Raw genomic sequence first — 16,773 nt, forward strand, 5'->3', positions numbered from 1 at the left:
TTGTCAGATGCCGAATTTTGCAGAAATATCTGTTTCACTCTGCTGTTAACCTGCTTTTAGGGTCTCTATATACTGCAGTTGACACGAGAAACAATGAGGCGTTCATTTTTGTGCTTACTAAAACATTTTACTTTTAATTTGAAACATTTTTAAATGGTTTTGACTGTTTTGTTGAAGTGATAAGAATCAGTAGAACATTTCAAAAAGCAAGTTGTTCTCACAGATCCCTTAAAAAAATACAATCATTGAAGAATACGCAGCGGTTCTCAGACAGCCCCGGTGCTTAATTGCAGTTTTTCCTTTCTGCTAAACTATTCTCCCCCTCAGTTACCAGTTTACTACCATTTGACACAAACCAGGAGCTAACATCTGCGATCACAGTGCTACCACTTAAACACGAGGAGAATTCGGGCTGCCTCACTCATGCACACGTGCGACTCTTTTCATCAGCTAATCATTGCGATGGGCTGCAGACGAAATCCTTCAGTTGGAATCATTCAGAGAAACGCTGAAGTACGTGCTGAAAAACTGCCACTTAATTTCATAAAGACTGAATTCTTTCACTCTCAACCAAAGGCTGCAACCAAAACATAGATTACGATAAGGAGGATTACTATGAGCTACAAAGACACTAAAGAGGCAATTATTTTATCTTTTACACCAGTCACGACGTCGTTCAGAGAAAAGATCTGCAGGAATTTTCAATCCAATTCATTTTCACTAATTAATGTGAAATTTAAAGCATCAAGCACAATCTTCATTAGTGACCTGTAGATGTTGGTAAGCGGTTTATGCTACCTCTGAACACTCCGTATGCTAAGCTGTATCGTCTTATTTTATCTAGGGAGTTAGTCTTCTTATCTAACCTGCAGCAAAGAAAAGTGAATTTTGTCAAATCTCCAACTAATCCAAGGTAATCTGCAATGTTTCCACGGTCATGACTGTCCTTGTTTTTTAGATATTTGCTTTCCTCTACGTTTTGTAGGTGTGTTTCTCCATCTCACAGCAGCTGCATACAGGCCAGGACTGGAATGGGGAATGTACAGAATGTAGCTTTGAGGTTGAGCTGCTTGTAGCCGGAGCTGTAAGATTAAAGACAGCAGACTGTGGCGGTTGAGGCCTGAGGACTAATACACGTAAAACAAACACCGAGGTGTCACAGGTTCACTCAGCTATTCGAAGATAATAAGTTTAAACTCTCTTAGGTAATGAAATCCATGGCAACCCAAATCAGAGGGACCCCCATCAAGGCTAATATGTTTAAATGACATCTTATTTCCTTGAGGTCTGAAGTCATTAGTGCCTCGTCTAACATAAAAGAAATGGCTCTATTACGCTGCATTTGTGTAGAGAATTATATTATAGGACTACGAATCGAAATAAAAGACAAACTATAATATCATTTAATGATTCTATAAGTCGATGGTGTCTACACTTACCGACAGTGATCAGTAACGCGGCTGAAAATAAGATTAGCTTTGATTTTGCTCATCGTGGACATTTACACTGCAGTAACTTCTGTATTTAAGAGGATCACAGAGGACGGCATTTAATACAGGCCATAAGTCTACTTTAGACTTGTGTGATCTTATAACTCTGCTTTTTAGTATGAACAGGTACGGCTAATCCCAATTCCACGCTACAGTGCCTATGGTAATGCGGTGGGCCACAACAACAAGGCTGCAATTATCTCTGAGACTAAGTGAACATTGATTGGACACAACATCTGCTTTTTGATGAGCTTTTGCTCAAGGGTTCGCCCAAGGGAGGGAAAAAAAAAAAAGAAAAGGAAGAATAAAAGTCCAGTGTGCTCACCTGAAATGTTCGGAGCCATTCTTGCAGACCCGTGGGTGGCTGGATTGAGGTGATGCGTCGCCTCTGCTGCCCCTGACCATTGGCTGTTCTGATGTGGCCAAATGTGGTGGGTGTGGCTGGACATGGGACAATTCCTGTCGGGCTGCGTTTAAAAGAAAATAAAACAAACACATAAAAATCAACACTGATATGAGACCTTCAGGAGCAAAGGACCTGCTGCTGACACCAGAGGGAGGAGGTGAAAGCAGCTTTCAACAAGAAAGAACAGCATATCACCATTACAGACAAGAAGAAAAAACACATTAGAAGGACGTTTCGGGGCCTTGATGCAACTTCAGAGAATGTTTCCAAATTATTTAGATAAATAACATGTAAAAGAATAAAGTTAAATATTAAAAGCTGAACTTGAAACTAAAAGCATTTTTGCCCGTCGCTAATTTGATTTAGCAATCAAGGCCCAGCGTCGAGCAAATTTAAATAAAATTTGCATTTCCTCTCCACTGTATGGCACTTTCCTTAATTAACTCCATTCTTTTTTCTTATGGGCCAGTTTGGACCAAATTAACAGATGTATTGTTATAATGAAAGGTGAAATGTCTTGTATTTACTCTATGAATGGGTCATTTATTGTACTGAGGCTACTGTAATATTCTTACATACTTGAAAGATATTAATAGAGTAACAGGAATTCAACCTTCAGACGACCATATCAGTGTAGCTTCACAACCACAAGGACATCTTTATGTCCATCATGTTCTGCAGTTTCAGAAATTTGAATGAAATGTATTATCTCAAACTCTGTAAAGACTTCTTTGAAAGTATTCCCAACTATTGCGTTTCTATTTCGACCACCTACTTTATCTAAATGAGCGCAGGCTTCATCACAGAAACACCTCTCTGAGTAACACAATCCAACAGAAAAACTAACTACAGGCTCCAAAATGTTTACTATGCTGAATCGACACCTCTTTAAAACAAAAACTGATCTATAAAACCTTCAAGAAGACTGGATTTATTGCGAGACTGGATTCTTTTCAGCTACGTATGCCTAATAAAATGGCAAGCGGGGTTATATTTCTGACTCAGAGACTTCAAAGTGTGCACAGTCCCACAGATTTCTGTTCAGACTTCTCATGTTGTGCCTGGATGTGAAAAGCAGTGCAGGACTTCAAAGAGCACCCATGCACCCTCGTAATGTAAGGGCAGCAAGAGAAACCATCCAATGGGCAACCTCAACGCCTCACATTCTGCTTGCTGACAGCAAAATGTGAAGCTGGGGTTCGATTTCATTATCGATTCATTTTTAATGGGAGAGGAAGCTGAGACGGAGCCAGTTACATAGCAACATTTACAGTTAAGTGGCCGTGTTCAGTCTGAATTTTAATGTAGCTACATGTGAACATGTGCATTAAATATTCAGGCCAAGAGAAACATCTGGGACTGCTGCCTGGATGCTGCAGATACAATGGAACATGCAGCATCCTTCTGTTTGAAGATGCATACAGCGCCGTCACTCGTACCTCCTGACAATCCTCAATCCTTTTCATCGTAGGCTCAATTATTTTGAGCAAAGTAAAAAAAGTAATGAGATAAGGCTACTTAAAAAAATCATTTCTACTAAAATCTTTCTGACCCCGAGGTGGGAACAAAGGCAGGACACTGCAGTACAAAGAAAACTGTGAGACGGTGCACTGCTGTTGGACAGCTGGGATGCCTTTTGGGTGAAACGTTGGTTCTCTTACCTCGGATATTCTGGGCCTTTGCAGGGCTTTTTTCCTGAAGGGAAAGATCGGACCTCGGGGCCATGGTCCAACTTTCTCTTCATCTGACAAAGAAAAAGAAACAAGAAAAGAAAAACATCAGAAGCCATGACAGCATGACAAAGGTAGAGTGTATATTTTAAAATACACACATAAAAACATGTGTTTGCATGGCACATCAACTCCCCTCTGCTAACTTTCTTTTAAAAACAAAATCTAAGTCATTTTAGTCGGAAGAAGTCATCTCTTAAGAAAAGCAATTTTAAGAAAGGACGCAGCTCAGGCAGTTTTTTAGAAGCAGAAAATTGCTTTTACAAGTTACAGACTTTGTTAACATTAAGTCTGAAATTCAGCACATTAAAATACAGAAACCACAGTCTTGCAACAGCTTTATGCAAATGGAAAATTAAACTTTAATGCAAAGGCTGGAGATTCAGTTGATGACATGATCCATAACAAAGCACAGAGACATGATCTATCTGTAGATGAAGCATCTCAGCTCTGGGAGATAGCAGGAAACAAAGCAGGTGTCTGTTTTTACAATGCTGTGTGCAGTGTTGGTCGTGTTCCATGTTGAAGACACATAACAGTGATCCCTGGGCAACCAGACACCCAATAATATCCAGAGGCAAACACATTCACGCCCGAACTCCGAGAGTACAGTGTGTTCGTGCACACAGAAACCGCCACAAAACTTTCCCAGGGAGGTTACCGGGTGCAGTCTCTGACACTGAAATTTGCTTCATACTGATACTTGAGGGGGAAAAAAACAAAGCAAGTCGGTTCTTTATTATTCTCCATCACCTGCATGTGCACACACCACCCAACCCTGTTACCACCTACCCCACTGCGCAAACAAAGGAGCCTGTGTAAAGGCCTGGGCAAGCCAATTTTCTTCATCCCATGCCTGCCACTCTCTCTGGCAAGGCTTCTCAACACACATGCAAGTGATCACCATCTCATCGCCAGTCCCTCATGAATAAACAAGCTCGCTGAATAAGTGAACACTGATTTTTTTCTCTCTCTCTCTAGTGTCTGGCCAAAATAAGATATACAATGTGACAGCCTGGCCTTGTTCTTTCATCAATTAAATATGTTAAAGTGAAAAGCTTTGCTAGCTTTAAAAAATGAAGCAGCAGATTCTACAAGGACATTGGAAGAATACCAGGAAAAGTCCAATAAAAGAATATAAACGTGTAATTATGTGCATGAATTAGAAGTGTAAACTAACAATTAATATGCCAGTTGGTTTCTCAGTTAGCTGGTCTATAAAATAAAACAAAAACATTCAAATGTCAGCTTCATGAAGTGCATGGTGATAAGACTGCCAACAAAAAAAACATAAAAACCTTTAATTTACGATCTCATAAGATGAATAAAATCAGCAAATCATGAGGAGGAACAAGAGAATTTGTGGCATTTTGTTCTAAAATTGCCTAAACAATGATTCTGTTACTATATTAAAAGATAATCTACTAATGTTTGCAGCTCTGGCTTGAATGATTTACACCTCAGCTGTAGCATGTGGCATGCTTTCCACAAGACTGCAGCACTCGTATGTCAGCAATTCACGGTCAAAAGTATTTTCGCAACAGTTTGCCTACAGTTACACTCCGGCCTGCTGTGCTGCAAGACACAACCTGGAACTGGAAGATTTGTTCCTTCTGTCCTGCTGCCACTGTATAATCTGATAACAGCTTGTAGAAACCAGAAACCAAATTTAAATTTAACTTCTTTTCCCCTTTGAGGCAAACAAAGCTCTTTTGATGCAGCTTTTGGTTGGGTCTTGCTGTATTGTTTCCGACGCAGGAAAACAGCGCTGGACATTTGACTCCATACTGTCTGGCTCTACAGTGGCATGATTACACGTCTCTCCTCAAGATGTGTGTGCTTGTGTTTATCACTATAATTTGGCGAGGGTGTGTACGAGTGCGTTCGTCCTCTTGTGTTTTCAGCCTCGGGGGCGCACAGGAGTGTCGAGCACAGCCGGTGGTGAGGCGAGAGAAAGGGCGCAAAAATGCAAACAAACACGCATTTTGTGTAACCTTAGGAATGCTGGATAATGAGCAGGAATATCAGCAGCTGGAGCCATGAATGAGTGATCAATACGGGATTCCTACCCGAGTGTTTAGTGCAGTGCACCAGAATAACTGACAGTCAACCAAAGCCGGCAGTTATACAAGCATGTGTACATGATTAGCACACCAATATGCACTGCAGGTGAGGTGCCCCGTGGACATCAGACTGTGATTTGATCGCTGATTTGTGAGCTTTCACCCCAACAACGCAGCTCATGTGTGAAGCTGCCGAGAGGTTCATGGGAAGGGCCATAAAAAAAACTCAATTCATGAGGGAAATGTAGAAAACAGGTTAAAAAAAAAAAACAGGCAAATGTGGTGCAAATACTTTAAAAACTAGACCTGTATCTAGCTTGTGATACACTCGTCTACACTTAAAGCTTGTTTCACTGGTTTTAAGATATTCACAGTTGTTAAGACGCGGCTCTTAAAGCCTTGTTCTTAAAGCGGTGATCTCACTGCAATGGCAGTTCAGTAGCCAAGGAGAGCCTGGGTGTGTGTATGCATGCAGTGGGTGTGTATGTTTTGTGTGTGTGTTTCTGAGAGAGAGAGAGAGAGAGAGAGAGAGAGAGAGAAAGAGAGAGAGAGAAAAAAGGGGGAGGCTGGCTGGCTTTGAGTATGTCCGACTGTGTGTGCACATGTAAGAAAACCTCAAACTAAATGCAGGCATGAGAAGAAGAAGAAGAAAAAAGCAGCGTGTAACCAGCCTCTTCTTGTGTTTCAGCCTGGGAAAAGGTAACCAGAGAGCGCAGTGTTTGTAAATCACCACCAATAAGTCGTCCCTCCTTCCCCTGGCTTCCCCTTTCCTATCTGGCCAAAAGCACGACAGATGGATACGGAGGGAGTTAATGATATTTTAAAGATAGCAATCACTCTTACATAATGTGTTGATTCATTTCAATGGAGACGACATCCCGCCAGCATCAGTCACTCGAAAAACCCTTTCTCATTTTTCAAACAGTGTTTCAAGCAGCCATGAAAGACTTTTCCCTGTGTCGATCAGCATTGTTAGAAACACTTGCGACTCCCAGAGCTAGCCGTTTGGAGAAGAAGTCGCAAGTGCAATCGAACCACAAAGATGGGTTCCAATTTGTCCTTAAATTAACAATCTTGCCGTTTCTTCTTCTTCTTCTTTTTGACACGACAAGCCAAGCACGGCACTAAAACGTTCAAAGCCACACAGAGCGACTTCAACGTCCTGATATCTTGCAATGAGTACATCCACAAAATGGATGGAGAAATACAAATGAGCCAACACTGGAATCTACAAACTGCTTCCCGCTGATTGGGAATGACATTCTCACCTAATTATTAGGATTAACTGAGTACAATCCCCCACCACAAGAGACACTCTGCATCACAATTCAAAATATACCCAATTAACAAATCTGCTTGCATTACACTCTGAATCACAGATTCCCTTTCATGTTTTGCTTTTTTGTTGTTGTTTGTACTCTGCATTGCCAGCAAAAAGGAGCATCGTTTTCATGGCTGCCGTCCAGCATATAATACACCCAACATCCTTGAGGATATTCTACCTCACGCAGTCTGACACAGTGACCCATTATCTGTGGTTGGAGCCTGAGGCGAGTGCACAATGTCAGGGAATAGGCTACTCCAACAGGCGCAGGCGGACAGATCACATGCATCTCAAGCAGTTACTTTGGTCACTGCCAGATAACCACTGCTGCATAATGTAGGAGCATAATAATAACCCTGCAAACCGGGGGAGCACTGCAGGACTGTTTATTTGCTGCAAACTGGCATTAATAGCAGTTAAAGTCAGCATGCAGTGAAGCAGAGATGGAGGTGATATCAGCCATGCTTAAGCAGAACATAAGCGTCTAGCAGGTTCTGTGAAAGGGAGGACCACAGCTGATGTACAGGTGAAGGCGGAATGGGGGTTAATGCCACTCGGAAAAGGGAGCGCACAAGGAGGAAATGTGAATATATTTTCATCTAGCATTGCGGAATTGAAGTGGCAAAGCATTTACGCACAGAAACAGCATCCTCAAATCACAGCAGCGGCGTTTATTTACGCAGCCGAAGTTACACCGGGAAGGAGAGGATGCCAAATCGCGTCGCGGTATTACAGCATTTAACGCAGCGCTAACATAACATTAAGGCCCAGGCAATTAAAAAGGCGTCTCTGGGGGTCTGCTACGCTGCTGTTCATCCTCCGCAGTGGCCGCACAATCTGCCGAGAGAGGCGCGTCAAAGATAATGTGGGCGACAGAGCGCGTCAGGCATTAAATAATAGCAGGATGAGGATGTGCTTTGGAGGTGACACGGCGGCGGACGGCCAGCGGAAATCCTACTCACTTTGTAGAAAATCATCTTTAAAGTGCCGTAGAACCCCATCCTTGTAATCCGGCGTGTTTTCCTTTTTCCTCTTCAGTGGCAATCGGTGGAGTCCGGGCGTGTGCGCGCGACGGGGAGATAGCGGTGACAGTGTGAGGGCAGCGTACTCTCAGGTAAATCCGACGCCGTCTCTGATGTGAACATGCTCGGGCACGTCACCGGACTGGCGTGCATGCGGTAGATTCCCCCGGTAAAGGCATCGGAAAACCTGGAGAGAGAGGAGCGGGGAGGAGGAGGAGGGGGATCACGTCGAAAACCGGAGGAGGGGGCAGGGTCGGTGGGTGAAACAATGCGATGCGACGATCCCGGAGGCTCGCGTTGCGCCGCCGAACCAGCCTCGCACCGAGCAGGGAGTGAACAGATGAGGGAGGAAGAGGGTGACACTCGGCAGAAAGGGGGAGGAGTGCAGGGGGAGCGCGTCAGAGCGCAGAGCAGTGGCCTCTTCCTCTTCACGACGGCTCCCTCCGCGCTGGATCGGATTACAGCCTCCCCGGTGGAGACGGCAGGAATGGTGCAGTCCGACGCTCAGCGCTGTGCGCAGCGCATCCTCGGTGTGCGGAGTACCGGCGGGACATATGCGCAGCAGACGAGGCTGCGCACGGAGACCGGGCGGGGCGCGCACTCGGCACGTCCTTCGCATCAAAAGGTGGACCCACACTTGTTGCAAGACCGAAGCAAATCAGCCAGAAACTACCAGAGTACACTGCTTTTTTTCCTCCTCAGTTTCTCATAGGAGAAACCCTCACTTCTAACGTGCTCTGCGTCAAACAGATTATACATGCAGTGGAGGGAAGTAACGGAGTACATTTACTCTACTCGATTCTTCCACTTCATCACATCACAGAGGGGGAATACTGCAGTTCTCACTCCGCTACATTCAGTTGCACGTATTTCTAATATGTAATGTAATGCTGCTACCAGTCAATCCAAAAATGTAATTCCATCAACATATGCAAAGGTACAAAAGGAACAGTCTGAGGAAAGGGTTTAATGGTGATTTGACAAATGAAGTAACGCATTAATTTTCAAGGAGAATTGAAGGGTTTGGAAGTAGTTTTTGAGAAAAATGGGTTCAAAGTTTTATGTTTTCAAGAATGGTCTAGCATTTGAAGCGCCACTGTGGGTTAGAGCACTTTGGCACCAAAATCTAGACCATGAAATATTACAGAAATTATACAAAACTCCCGGCCTTCCTGGGATCTTTCTGCAGAGAGTTTACATGTTCTTCCTGTGCATGAAGGGCTTCCTCCAATAGTCCAAAAATATACTGAGGTTAACCCTTTGACAGCTGAATTTATTTACAATTATTAATCAGTTATTTGTGTTGTTGCTTCCAAGCTGATGCAAAATTGAGTGGATATTGTTAATTTGTCTATAGCATGTAGAATAGATATATAATAATAATAATAATAATAACAACAGACATGTAATAATGTAGGTCCCACTCTGACCGGTCCTACGAGAAACCAGTGAATGGAAAAGGTTCCTAGATAAGTATTGAATACACACAAACCGGCACTAGGGAAATGCATATGCTATCTCGGCTGCAGTCTTGGTTAATTATTAACTCTAACTAGTCTTAAGGTGTGAATGTGAGTGTGACTGTTTGTATCTATATGTAGCCCTGTGATAGACTGGTGACCTGTCCAGGTGTCCCCTGCCTTCACCCTAAATCAACTGGGATAGGTTCGAGCTCCCCGCGACCCTAATGAGGATTAAGTGATGTATAGATGACGGATGGATGTAAAACTTGGATTTTTTTGTGGGTTAGACCACTCTGCTTCTAACCGCCTCAATTATCAGTCAGTAAAATGTCAAAAATTACAGGCTGTGGCTTCTCAAATGTGAAGTTTTTGAATGTAAAGCTGAATATGTTTGGTTCTTAGACTGTGAATTTTTTAATCATTGTTTTGTCTACAAAATTTTGCTCACAATTCATCACCGATGTCTTTGAATGGATTGTTTTCTCCAACCCACACTGCAATGTGAGTATTTTTCACATTAAGAAAAAGAAAAGCAGCAAAACCTCAAATGAAATAAGCTGGAACCAGAGAATGTTTTGCAGCTCTTGCTTGGAAAACGATCAATTATCACCACCAAAAGATATATAAAAGCAGTTAAAATTAGCCCAGCATTGACCAATGACAGTTTGTGTCCAACCAAAAGTGTTCCACAAATTTATTAACATAACACTGATGGGATTAGTTTGCATTATAGAGCACATTTAGTCACTGATATCTCTTGTAACGGAGTATTTTTATAGTATGATGTCGATACTTACAGAAAGAAAATACTCTGAATACTTCTTCCACCACTGTGTCCACACACAATACAAAAGACTGCGCTGATTGCTGCACTACAGATTTCAACCCTGAAGCCAACAGAAATCAGGCTGCCTGTGAATGGATCTTCTACAGCTTCCTATTTGTTGGCCAATATTTGCATTTCAGGACTGGCAGGTAATGGCTGATTGCACCTGGCCAGTTACCACCAGTTTGCATTGCTCACAACTCCCACTGCAGCCAGTGAAGGCAACAACCTCGAGACGGCAGCTTCAGTTCAAAAATACATCAAGTCTCGGCACACGTGAACGCCAACTGTCACAACTGTAAATGTCTTTTCAAAGGAAACATCGACCCATCAAGCGAAGAAACCGATGACGGGGTTGTTTTTTGCTTTGTTTAGCCGTCAAAGATAAACACGCTGGAAGCCATTTGTTTGATTAATTCAGAGAAAACGGAGAGCAAACAGAAACACATTTCTCCATTAAACTGATCAGTTGCCGCTTATGTTTATGAATGTGGTATTCATGCAAATTAAACTCTGCTGGCTTCTGGGCACGCCACAATATTATTCTCGAAAATGTCTTAGATACGCAGCGTAGAGCAGTTTGAACTGCGCCATTGGTTTCTAAAGATAGTCGGGATTTGTCGCTCTTGACCTCACAAGACATCAGCGTTAGAGCGTGGAAACAGGGGACACAATGACGGGTCATGGGAAGGGCTCCATTCACAGGTGATGGTGCATTGAGAGCTGGCAGCCGTTCAGACACTCCCGGCTTACACCTGTAATTACTGAGAGACCAGGCACAGGGGGGGATTTCAGGGCTGGCAGGGAAGAGAGGTCTGCTACAATCTGCCACTGTTTGACAGAATATAGTTGGGTTTTGGACAGGATGAAAAAGAAATAAAGGAAACAGACTCCTACACTGCAAAAACTCAAAATCCTACCAAGTCTGTTTGTCTTATTTTTAGTCAGAATGTCTCATCCCACTTGATTTAAGAGAAATTCATTTAACAAGTGACATTTCAGCAAGATGGAGGGACTTGTTTTAAGACAATGCATCTTAAATATCTTAAGTCAAACCATCTTGAAATGATCTTGTTTTAACCCTCGTGGTGTCTGCGGATCAAACGGACCCAATTTAAAGTTTAAAAATGCAGAAAAAAAATATTTTCACAGTGAAAACTTCCACATTTTCAAATTTTTATGGGAAATTTTTTAACATTTTTTAGTGGAAAAAAAAGAAATGTTAAAAAAAAAGTGTTTCTTTAAGAACATTCAGAAAAAAAAAACCCAACCAAAATCCAGCAAAATTCACTGGATTTTGGTTGATTTTTTTCTTAAATGTTTTTAAAGAAAACATTAGAACTTTTTGATATATTTGTAATCACTTTAGATATGTTTAGGATTTTTTTGGAAGATTGTTATTAATTTTTTCAAAATATTTACAATTTTTAGATTTTTTAATTTTTTTATTTCTTGCCAAATTTGTGGATTTTTTTCAATAAAACTTTCAAGGGAAAGTTAATTAATTTTCTTCTTGAAAATTTTGCAATTTTTTATAAATTTGGGGAATTTTTTGCTGAATTTCAGATTTTTTTCAGACAAGGAAACAATATTTTTTGGTGCCGTAAATGAGGACAACAGGAGGATTAGGACACCTAAGCTTGACAATCCTGGTAAAATATAGATTAAAATAAGTTTTCCCAGCTAATTTTAAGATCTTAATATTCTAAATATATCTTATTTCAAGAAGTCTTATTTCACTTGTTCTATTGGCAGATATTTTTCACCTTTTTCAAGGTAAAAATTCCTTGAAATAAGTTTTTTTCTTGTTTTTGAGAGGAGCATTTTTTCAGTGTAAGGCTGCATGGCCATTTATCCACAGTAAGTAAAAGGTAATGTCTGCTGTGAGATGTTTGAAAAGCGGAAATCACGATTATCTAAGAGAACACAACAGGTGTGGTGGCTAATCTTGGCAGTTCAGTCGCACTTTCTTACCAAAGTAAAACGGGCACAAAGGCATTCAAATGGGTGGATGTGGAGGCGCACTAGACAGAGCTGTTTGAGCTTTGTCTGTGTGTGTTTAAGGTGGCTCTCATGAGAAAGGCCCTCTTGATGCTCTCTGCCGGCCCAACCTTTACACAGCACATTGGAATGCTTGGCATGCGAGAGGGGTTGCACTGTGGCCTTTGAATAGGCCGTGGCCTCCTTTGTCGCTCTCCTTCTGCCAGTTGGTGAAGCATTAACAGGCCTCTCCCCTCCCCTCCTCCCTCCCCGATACTGACCTCCTGCTTATCAAAACCAAAATCCGGCCGGTGAGACTTGAAGCCGCACGAGGCAGGTGTCGTCTTCTACCTTTCCTTTTTAAAGACACCTTGTTTCTTATAATCAACACACACTTTCAGGTAATAGGGCTCTCATCACACCCTGCCTGCTATTGCTGCAATATCTGAGCAGCGGAGGATGTATAAAAATACACTCATTACATCGCTGTGCGGTAGATAGCTTGTGGGGGAAATGCAAATGTTGTCTCATTTGACTGCACAAATAATAGACAACATCAATGCCAAAGTTTCAGCAGACTGGCTCGACAGATACAGTGTGAGCCGGCGGATAATTTGAGCATTCTTGGATGTGTGCAGGTACAAGGAAGCATCACGACACCGTGGCTACGAATCCTGATAATATTTCTTGGATTATATTTTTTGATAATTTTTGGATCAATAAACTGAATCCATAAAATGTAAAAAAAATAAATAAAATAAAAATGAAGATGTTCAGCACAAGACGGGGAAACTAAATTCTCTCAACATATGCAAAGTTGCCTGAAAAGCAAGAACAGTCTCATATTCTGAAAAGGTTCTGAGTTTAACAAATGACTTGATTTAGATCTGAAACATTCAAAGCACAGAGAATTAAATGATAACCAACGGCAATCTATTAGCCAGAAAAATTACAAAAATCACTTGCTGTGGCTTCTCAAATGTGAAGATTTAACAGGTGTATTCGTCTTCTCTGACAGCAAACTGAATCTCTTTGGCTTTCTGTGGCACAAAACAAGCTCTTTAAATGTCGACTTGTGCTTTGAAAAATGGCAAATGATCCTTTGTAGACAAAAAAAATCAACTAACCAAGAAAATAATCTGCAGATTAACAGAAAATGAACATAATGCTTAACTGATTATCAAATCGGTCACATTAATTTCTGTTAAGCGGCAAATGGAATAATCCTTTCAGCACTGGGTAATAAGTGAATTATAGGTCTAACAGCTGTCAAGCGGGATTGGAGGGATGTGACTGGAACTACTTCCAATCAACAGATGATGGTGGGAAAAAGCTACACCACGGGAGAAAGGGCCTTTCTTGAGCAAATGTTTAATGTGAGGTGGTGAACTTGAAGGAGGCAAATACTTCTTGGGCAGTGATGCATCACTAAATGGGGCCGCGTCATTGTGTGATTGTCCTCTCTGTGGAGGAAAAAATGAGAACTAGGGGGTCTGCTCTCAATAGATTTTTCTGAAACAGTGAAGTGTGGTCCCCGTTCCAGGACGGACAGATGCAATGCGTGTGGGGGAGGTTTGATGAATAAGGAAACCATGGATCATGGCATTCTGCAGAGGATAATAATAGCATCATCTGCATGGGGTTGAATTAACATATCCTGCAGCCACCCACGCGACTGGAACATTCAACTTTGAAAGGGTCAGGTCAAAAAAAAAAAAAAAAAAAGAAATTAAAGGAAGAGGCTGAGGTATCCCCTGGTGACAACAATGGCGTTCATTGAAAATGAATGGAGAACGGAGGTCAGTATTTGCAATTATTGGCAATTATTTAGAAATTGGAGTTGCAAGCAGATGCAGCATTTTAAAATGTATAAGTGGAGGGGCCTTGAGAAAATAGATAATGGTCTCTCACAGTGGAAATGAAGACAAATGTGCGACACTAAGGAGTTAAAATTCAAAGAGGCAGTGTCCAGTGTTGCTGCTGCGCCTCACAGGCAAACATGCATGCAAATAAAGGCTGGAGACATCAGAGGCAATGTGTCAGAAAACACCGGCCAAAAATAACGCTGCTGTTTGTTGTTTCACTTAACAGAATCCAAAAGGGATTTTTTTTTCTATTTACATTTTAGAATTCTGATAGTGGTGAAGGTCACAGCTGATCACAGTATAATAAAAGCGAAGCAGCGCAGCTTGATTATACGACTATTTTGCCTCGTGAAAAGACAGAAAGCCCGAACATGAATAGTAAATAACGCAGTTAACAAAATACATTTCAACATTTCATTGTAATTTTGCCATCAAGGTCCGTTAGAAATATGAAATCTATTTTCTTAGCAGGCAACCAAAAAAAAAAAGCCTGACAATGATGGAACGCAGGAAAAAATGTGTAATTCCTTAGAAACATAACTACACCGTTTATTTGCTGCACAGAAAATTGCAGGCTTCTTTATGGCCCCCTAACATAATTATGGTTGTAACAAAGCCCCATCTACTACATTGGACTGGATCCTTCCTCTGTGATGGACAGATACATTAACATTTGCAAAAACAGACTTCAATTATCGTGAAGAATACGGTGGAACAAATACCATTAAAAACACAGTAACTATTCTTGTACTTGAAATTCTGGCTTCCAATTATGCAGCTTTACTCTAACAATGGAGCTATAGGACAGTTTAACGAACAAAGACAAACCTGTATTGAGGCAACATCTCTGTTATAATGTCTTCTGTGCAGTATTGTGACCACAGAAACCACAGTAAAGCTACTGAAGCTGATTTCCTGTTAGAAATTAACTGAAATGAAAGAAGAAAATCTGCAGACAAAAAGCCAAAATATGGTTCCATTCTCACCTCAGCTTTACAAATCTAAACATTATAATTTCTAATTGGCAATTTACCAACATGTCTACACATGCTGCCTTTTGATTGACTTCTAAATCCCTAATTTAACTTTTGAACTTCAAAAATCTGTCGGTTCAATTTTGGCAACAAACTAACCATTAAATATTATTTTCTTTCTTTTTTTATTCAGAAAAGTGGGAAAGTCTTGCATCCAAAGTACAGCTGTGCCTGTCCCACTAATGTTCAAACAAAGACAGTGGCTTCAGGCTATGATGGAACTTTTTCACTTTTTTAGCAATTGTACACATAATCTCGCCTGAGGAGAAAAATATGAACAGCCTGGCGAACCACAGTTGTTCCCAGCAGGGCTACAAGGACACCAGGATATCATCCAGGTGTCCTTGTGGCCCTGCTGGGGAAAACCTGTAGAGTTGAGGATAAAGATGGGCCCCGCATCATAGCTTTTCACAATGTGTTCATTTTTTCAGGCAGCAAAGGCAATGAAGTCCAAGTAATCAGTGAATGAATTTTTGCCGTTTTGCTCTTACATGACGCTCCCAGTCGCTACGTTGCTCAATCACAAGCGTCATATCCAAACCCCGAGGCCATCATCAAAGTGCCAAAAGCAAACATCAGCTCAGTGCCAGCAGCTTTCTGAAAACTGTAGGAAAAGGCTTCAAAGAGAAATTCGTGACCCTTTCCGATTCACAGCTCTGCTCACTCTTAACCTCTCAGCGTCCGAGCTACAACACAGCAGCAAAGTTGGACTGCATTTTTGGAGAGCTCTGATTCAGTGAGTGACCTTTCTAACCTGCATCACCCTTTATTTGAAAGGCCGATCCAAAGTCAAGTTTATTTATAAAACCCAAAATCACAAGGGAGTCACGAAAAACTTGGCCATCTGTGCAATATGTGACAGTCCTTCATCCTGAAATACAATATGCTGAGAAAGAAAAACTAAAAACGGGAAGAAATTGGACAAATAGGTAGTCATAGTCTACATTATGTGCTGTAGGTACAGTAGGAATGTTAATGATTGACTGGAATGGATTAATCACAGTTGTCAATTTAATCAATTAAATCTATGTGAACCTATGAGAGAGAAAATGAGGACATGCAGTTTAACTGTCAGAAAATGCGCTCTAGATCAGCTGTAGTACCTAGTTTAGGGCTGCAGCTAACGAAGTCTCGAGTAATCGTCTGAGCACGATACGTCATCAAAAGCTGAAGTGAGCGCGAAATGCAACAGAAATCACTGTCCGACCGGAGCGCGGAACACGGACGGACATCGGCGCTGCATCGTGCATATATTATGCATTATGCATATATTATGTATGCATGATGCAGCGCGGACATCCGCGATCTATCGTAAGCGCGGATGTCAGCGTTTACTATACAGCTGTATCTAAACGCGGACGTCTGCACTGCATCGTGCATACATAATATAGCGCCGATGTCCGTCCGTGTTCCGCGCTCCGGTCGGACGGTGATTTCCGTTGCATTGCGTGCTCACTTCCGCTTTTGATGACGTATCGTGCTCAGACGATTACTCGAGTCGTCATTAGCTGCAGCCCTAACCTAGTTGTTCCACCAGCTGGAGACTCTTACTGTTTAGTGCAATGGAGTT

At 41.7% G+C, this 16,773-nt stretch overlaps 1 protein-coding gene across 1 annotated transcript in view; it reads right to left on the bottom strand.

Annotated features, from left to right (window-relative positions):
- fbxw7 (F-box and WD repeat domain containing 7) overlaps positions 1–16,773 on the bottom strand; it is a 102,814-nt gene that overhangs the window by 23,020 nt on the left and 63,021 nt on the right. The window contains 2 exon segments of the mRNA XM_022209409.2: positions 1,816–1,957; positions 3,558–3,640. Coding sequence (XP_022065101.2) covers positions 1,816–1,957; positions 3,558–3,640 — 225 coding nt within the window.

The sequence above is a fragment of the Acanthochromis polyacanthus genome, chromosome 3 (genome assembly GCF_021347895.1).
Source record: "Acanthochromis polyacanthus isolate Apoly-LR-REF ecotype Palm Island chromosome 3, KAUST_Apoly_ChrSc, whole genome shotgun sequence".
In the NCBI taxonomy this organism is placed as follows: Eukaryota; Metazoa; Chordata; class Actinopteri; family Pomacentridae; genus Acanthochromis; species Acanthochromis polyacanthus.